We start from the raw sequence: 7,642 nt of genomic DNA, 5'->3' as shown, positions 1-7,642 counted from the left end.
TTGAAACACCAAATTAATGGATTAACCGAAATGCACACAAGAATCATAGTATACAAGCCACTCTTATTATCATATAAAGAAGGATTAAGACTAGGAATATAATTGTCCTACCATACTCTCGCTACACATCAATTCTAAGTCCTTCATGCATACAAAGCATCTAAAACCCCCATGAAAAATAGAATTTATCCAAGAAGCTAAGTAAACTATCTAACTTGTATAGTTCGTGCAATTAGACCATCGAACAAAAAAAGTGTGCAATTAAACCATTTAAGATTAAAAATGTTTGCGATTAGTATTATTTGTAGGTAAGTAACAAATTGGCGATTAACTTTTAATTTAACATGCCACATGAAAAATTAAATAATTTTTCCTTTAATTATTTAACAAAAATAATATAATATTATTTTTTTATAAATTAAAAAACAAACAAAAAAAAAAAACAGAGCCACTTCCTTGTCTTTATTGGCACAGTTGTTTGGATACTTGAACACCAAGAAAACAAAGAGTTCCAAAGTCCATGCCACAAGCAAATTGGAATGATCTTCTGGTTCTCCTTCTCAACTCTTGTGTTTAATTTGCACATAGTAAGTACTAAAACTATGCAGTACATTGCTTAGAGTCAGATTGTTTTTATAGCGATTCTTAAAATCAGGGGAGAGGATGTTAAACAATTTATCAAGATTTGTGATCATAGTTTGGGTGTTTGTAGTGTTGGTTCTAACATCTATGTTAACAGTACAACAGTTGCAACCTACTATCACTGATGTTAAAGATTTGATCATGAAGGACAAAGGAGGCGGCAGCCAGGGCTGCCCTTCACTTGAATGTTTTTTTTTTTTTGTTTAATAGTTGTTAAAATAATAATTAAAATAAATATTTATATATAACTTATGTTATTGCCACGTAATCATTCACGTAAGCATTAACATTTTAAAATTAATTATATTAAATGTCAAGTCATCAATTTAACTCTTTTAACTTGGAGCAACATGTAAAAAATGATAATTGCACTTTTTTTTGCAGGTTTAATGCTTTAATTGCACACTTTTTTTTTGGTAGGAAAAAGGGCCTAAGGCCCCGGGAGATTAGTAAAGTCTTCTAGTTGCAACGCTATTTGCGTCCCGCATAAGTAGCGGGAAAAGGCCGGCAGGAGGATCATGAAGAATCGTCGTTCCCCACGAAGAAGTCTGACCCAAATTGGCGAGATAGTCGGCACATTGGTTCCCTTCCCGAAGGACATGAGAGAGAGTGAACATATTGAAGCTGTGTAGAAGAGTCTTGCAATCAAGAATAAGGGAATCTTCCACCAATAAAGGACCTTCCTCAGCTTGGAGTACTTGAATAACAGCCATAGAATCAGATTCAGCTGCAATATTGGCATAGCCGTAATGTTTAGCAACGCGAAGGCCTTCCCGGAGTCCCCAAAGCTCTGCAACGAAGCTGTTCGTGATCCCAATTTTAATAGTGAAGCCCATCAACCAAGTCCCCTTGTGATCACGAAGAAGGCCTCCAGCGCTAGCCATGCTAGAGGTAGCTTTCTTAGCCCCATCGGAGTTGAGCTTTATTATGCCGGCGAGAGGGGGAGTCCAGTGAACCCAGATTTGCTTAGCATTCATCACTCCGTTATGCTTGAAGAGAGCTTGGTAATCATCAAGCTCACTCCTTCTGGCTCTCTTAAGGATCTCCGTTGTCGTAGGCCAAAAGTTGTCAAAAACCACTTCATTTCTAGCTTTCCAAATGTTCCAAAGGATGTGGGGGAACAGGAGGTGCCAACGGTCATTCATGGAACTCTGCATTTTTCCACTGCAAGCCTTTTCAATCCACTGCGAGAGAGGAAGGTGGTTACTGATGGCGAGGACTGGCGGAGAGGAGCTGTTCCAGCAGTCGTTCGTCAGCCTGCAGCGTCTGAGAAGGTGGTCTAACGACTCTTCTTCCAAACCGCATCTTGGACAGGATGCATCACTCGTGAGCCCTCTCTTAGCCCGTTCTGCATTCACCAGTAGGCCATTGTGGAGGATTTTCCAGATGAAAAACTTCACCCGTTCCTTGCATCTGAGCCGCCAGATCCACTCATAATCCAAGGAGCTATCTCCGGTACCTGAAATAAAGGAGAAGGCCGAACTTACCGTGACTATACCTGAGTTTGAGAGTGGCCAGAAAGGTCTATCTATCTGGCTTGTAACCGGGATGGGAATGGCACGGATTTGGTGGATGATATTCACAGGTACGAGAGATTCCAGAGCATCAATATTCCAAGCACAATTGTTTAGCATCACATCCCTGACTTTCAGGTTGGAACAATTCCCCGTAGCCGGGAGGGGAATGGTCTCAGCCAGCGGAGAATCACCTACCCATCTATCGTGCCAAAAGCTTATGGAAGCACCTGTACCAATTCTCCAACGAAGGCCCTTACAAAGGATATTTTTACCTTTCATTATGCTACGCCAACCCCAAGAGCTGTTAGCCGTGACAGGCGTGGAAAAGAAATTCCCATTTTTGACGTATTTTTCCTTCATGATCTTAACCCAAAGCTTGTCTGGATGGGTAAGGACATGCCCGGCCATCTTGGTTAGGAAAGCCATATTGAAATCTTGGGCTTTCCTAAGGCCAAGACCACCGTGAAGCTTTGGTTTACAAATATCGTCCCAGCTGACCGTGTGGATTTTTCTCGTATCATCCGTGTGGCCCCAAAGGAAGTTCCTGCAAACCTTATCAATGAGCTTACAAGTACTTACCGGTAAAGCCATTGATTGCATCGTGTAGGTTGGGATAGACGCCAGTGAGGCTTGAACCAAGGTCTTCCTACCCGCCATGCTGAGAGCACTTGCTTTCCAGTTGGCGAGTTTGCGGCGCATCTTGTCAATAATAGATGAGAAGGTATCTTTGGTGATTCTTTTCTGGAGAATAGGCATGCCCAGATAGGACCCCAGATGAGATGTGGCCGGAATGCCCATCATGTCACTAATTCTACCTTCCAAACTTGCATCAATGTTAGGAGAACAAAAAATTTGGGACTTTAAGAGGTTTACCTTAAGCCCCGAGGCATTGCTAAACCGGTTGAGACAATCCATAATAATGGAGGCTTGATGGGTTGAGGCCTCCCCGAAGAGTAATAAATCATCCACAAAGAAAATGTGAGAGAGACCAATACCCCCCCCCCCCCCCCTCCCGGCGTAATATGAATGGGTTTCCAAGAATTTGTGGAGACAAGATTCTGGATATCGTATGCTAGCCTTTCCATCACAAGATTAAAAAGATAAGGGGCCATAGGGTCACCTTGACGAAGACTCCTACCCGGAACGAAGGAACTAAGCCGGCCACCATTCCAAAGAATAGAAATTTCGCTCTCTTTTAGGGAGAACAAGATGAGATCAATAAGCTTACCTGGGAAACCGAACCCAATCAGGGAGTCCCTAAGGAAATCCCAACTTACACTATCATAGGCTTTATGAAGGTCCACTTTAACTACCATGAAGCTTTTCTTCCCCCGTTTATGATTCAAAGTGTGAATGACTTCTTGAGTAAGGACCACATTATCCATAGTGGACCGACCAGGGAGAAAGCTATTTTGATGGGGCCCAATTAACTTGCACATAATAGGTCTTAATCTGTTAACAAGGGTTTTGGAAATTACCTTAAAAGCAACATTGATGAGGGTGATTGGCCTGAAGTCCGCTGCCGTCTCTGGGATTTCTTTCTTTGGAATAAGAGTCATAAAAGTCTGCAAAAGGGATTTATGAACCTCTCCCGTACCGAGAGCCTGATTGACCATTAGCGTGAGGGTTTGCCCAATGTCATTCCAAAAGAATTGGTAGAAGGCTGCATGAATTCCGTCCGGCCCAGGACTACCAAATTTCCTCATGTCAAAAACAGCTCTTTTGACCTCGTCCAAGGTGGCTGTACGATTCAAAACCTGGAAATCAAGCCTAGAGATAGTATTTCTAGCACCAATCGGGGTGAAAGTCGGATGACCCACTACGCCAGACCTGGATAACAAAGAAGAAAAAAAATCTGAAATATGGTGCGTTAGAGAGACCGGGTTATCCGTCCACTCACCATGGATTTTCAAAAATCTGACCCGATTTTTGTTCCTCCTAATCAACGCCGCCCTGTGATAGAACTTGGTGTTTCTGTCCCCATCTTTAATCCAATCCATTCTAGATTTTTGGAACCAGAGGGCTTCTTCTTGATCAAGGATTTCGTTGAACTCTTTAGCAAGAAGTCTGTCGAGATTCTGTAAAGACCTTGAGGAACTGTAGTTACTTGCGGACTGAATACCTTTGATTCTAGCCTCGATGCGCCTTTTCCTATTAAAGATATTACCAAAATGTTTTCTGTTCCAGCGCTTACTTTCATTGGTGATGGACTCAATAGTGGACACAATATTATTATTATTCCCAGTGGTCGCCTTAACCCATATTTGGCCGTAGTCGTTCCTCGTCAACCAGGCAGCCTCAAAACGGAAGGGCCGAAGGTTTCTCGCAGGAGGGTTACCAACTTGATCTATAAACATCAAGGGGTTGTGATCAGAATGGAACCTCGGGAGCACCAGATTTTTGCCTTCCGGGAAGGCTTGTTGAGCTTTAACGTTCCACAGGACTCTGTCAAGCCTGCGCATGAGAACAACTCTATTACCAATAAACCGCTGCCAAGTAAATTTAGGACCCGAGTGCCCAGGATCAAGAAGGCTGCAATTACTATAGGCATCCACAAATCTCTGGAGCCCACTAAGTTTGATGGTATCACTTCCCCATTGTTCCTCCACTGCAGCAATATCATTCAAATCCCCTAATACAATCCAAGGGTTCTGAATATTATTACTGAGGATCTTGCATTCCTCCCAAAACCTACACTTAGCCAAGAGGTTAGGTCTAACATAATCGAAAGTAATAAAAACCTCCTCAGTCCCATTCAAAACCTTGGTATGAATGGATTGGGAGGAAGAACTCAAGATAGTAAGATCAACATGATCTTGCTTCCAAAATAACAGCAGACCACCGGCAAACCCAAGAGGGTTAACGATAAAATGATTAGAAAAGCCCAACGAGGAAGCCAGATTGATCATTTTATCCGCCCTGGTCGAGCGAATTTCGAGGAGGCAACAGACATCAACTTTATTAGCAACCAGAAGCTCTTTAACGTGCTTCCGGACACGCCCATTGACAATGCCCCTGCAATTCCACGAAATGACTTTCATTAAGACTGATTGGCACGAGGGGAAGATTGACAACCGCCTTCCCCCGGCGTGAAACAAAAATTATCAACTGCCATCCCCAGGGAGGCAGAACCCATGCCATCACCCTCCATTCTGGATGTGAGGCCACCGAACTGGAAGACCTGAGAAGAGTCAGCAGTGCTCAACCCAACAGCAGCGCTAATTCCCGAAGGGACAGGCGCAATCACACTCTCAATACCTCGACCACCAATCCCACGCCCCAACCCACGGCCACCCGGGCGAGCTCCTCCCCGTCCCCTACCTCTGGAAAAACCATTAGGGGGTTGGCGAGGTTCCGTAGCAGCGGTGGTTACGTTAGGGGGGGTAGAGATACGCAGAGTATTTCTAGAATGGTGGTGGGGGTGCGAGATGTGAGGAGAAGAAGAAGACTTACCTCTAGAGGATTCCCCTTTCTCCCTGGAAGATCTCACCACCGGCTGCAGAGGTTGGGAATCACCAGCCGAGGTCTCCAAGTTGGCGAGCGACTCAAACTGGTTTCCCGACACACGATTCTGCCTATTATGTTGTTTGTTCTGTCGGTTATTCTTTGCATGGTGTTTATCCGTTTTTTTGTTTGTCACCAGCATCCAGGGGCCGTGCCTAGATACCCTTGCTGGAATGGTCAGAGAAAGGGCATGAGTGGTAGACGGATGTTGTTTCGGCGGGGCGTCACTGGCGTTCATCTGCTGAGATTCCCCATCTTCCTCAGCCACTGGGGTTTCATTAAGATCCATTTCGTTCACATTCACGTTTTTTTCCTTGCTGAGAGGACATGACTGTTCGCGATATCCGATCATTCCACAGCCAAAACATACGACATGGAGACTTTCATACTCCATGATTTGCAGCTGATCTTCTACCCAAATTTCCGTCACCAACAGCTTGTCTAAATCCACTTCGACGGCACCTCTGGCATATCTCCCCTTAACGACGGCAGCGGTGGTTCTGTCCAACCGAAGGGGTTTACCAACTCCCTCTAGAATACTCTTAATCACGTCATCTCGGAAATACTCAGCTGCAAGACTTGGAAGACGGACCCAAACCGCCATTTTTGAGATATTCGCGGTTGCCGGATTGAATTTTGGAACCCAACGTTGAACCACCAAGTAGTGATCAAAAATTTTCCAAGGACCATCAATAAGAACATGAAGATAAGCTGTACGATTATTAAACCTAGCCACAAAGCAGCTGTATCCTAGATCAATAAGCTCGACCCTTCCTTGTATCCCCCAAAGAGTTGGGAGTCTCTGATTCAGCACGTTAAAGTTCATCGTTTTCCCAAGGTATTTGACAATAAGGGCCATCTTCCATTGTTGACAAAGCTCCGTTCGGAGTTCCTTGGATATCCGTATTCTCGATCTCCCATCAGAGGTGTCTTTCGGATCAAAAACCGCATCATCGTCAATCTCTGGATCTGTAAAAGCCCATTCTGTAGCTTTAGACTGAGGGGGGTTGGTGCCATTAAACGGAGATTGGGAGGCGATAGTATCAGCGAAGGAGCGTTTAGATTTCTTGTTAGAGTGGAGAGATGGATCTGCATCATTCATTGTCTCCTCCGGAGGAGGATCAAGGACGTCTTCCGGCGACTACATGGCCGCCATCAGCCCAAGGCCGCCGTAAACGGCTAGGGGAAGGCGCAAAAACTTCCTAAAATAACAAGCAAAGAGAAGGAAGGAATCGCAAATTCAGAGAGAAAAATCTCGCATAATTGCACACTTTTTTGTTTGATGGTTTAATTACACAAACTATACAAGTTTAATTGCCTATTTGACACTTTTTCCATAAATAAATAAATAAAACGTGTCTGATTGTCCATGTTCACTGGAAAATTAAAATTTTGTCCAAAAGTAGAGTCTTATCCTTGATGGTAGACCTCGATTCATTATGATGAGGTACGTACTTGGATTTTTCCTATTTCTTTAAATAAATAGCATTAATTGTCGAAATTAATATATGGAGAAATATCGTACGTAAGAAAGCTATAAACAACTACTTTTTTGTTTCTTCTTTTAATCTTTTTTACAAACTTCTTTCAACGGGAAGAAAGAAGAGCCTCACGCGCACCATGCCCTAGCTAGTTCCTTTTTCTTTCCGTTGTAAGAATTATGATTAAAATTCTATAACTACAAATTTTCAATATCAAATATAACCATGTATGTAATATATGTTGGGCAGCGGCTCAAAGAATCGAGATAGTATCCCGTCATCAAAATATGATGCTAATTATTTCACAAGTATAATGAAATAAAATTACACGTTCGCTACTAGTTACAGATTGACATAGTGATAAACGTTTAATCTTTAAAAAAAATTATATCAGAACAAGTTATGGGCAGAAATTGTGTCTTTACTGTTAGCTATAATTTTTAATGTAATGGTAAACACTCAAACTCTTGGCTAGTCAGGCTAGACTGATCAAGCTGG

At 43.1% G+C, this 7,642-nt stretch overlaps 1 protein-coding gene across 1 annotated transcript; it reads right to left on the bottom strand.

The window, feature by feature from the left end:
- Positions 1-1,088: 1,088 nt before the first annotated feature.
- Positions 1,089-5,200, bottom strand: LOC109147628. Its single transcript, XM_019295235.1, has 2 exons — positions 3,388-5,200; positions 1,089-2,974 (listed from the first exon to the last, which is right to left on the bottom strand). Exons 1-2 carry the CDS (start codon positions 5,198-5,200, stop codon positions 1,089-1,091), a joined length of 3,699 nt encoding a protein of 1,232 aa, XP_019150780.1.
- Between the last annotated feature and the right edge of the window lie 2,442 nt (positions 5,201-7,642).

Source organism: Ipomoea nil, unplaced genomic scaffold, assembly GCF_001879475.1.
Source record: "Ipomoea nil cultivar Tokyo-kokei standard unplaced genomic scaffold, Asagao_1.1 scaffold2025, whole genome shotgun sequence".
Taxonomy (NCBI): Eukaryota; Viridiplantae; Streptophyta; class Magnoliopsida; order Solanales; family Convolvulaceae; genus Ipomoea; species Ipomoea nil.
Note: the sequence above shows the minus strand (reverse complement) of the source record. Positions and strands in the feature narration are given on the sequence as shown.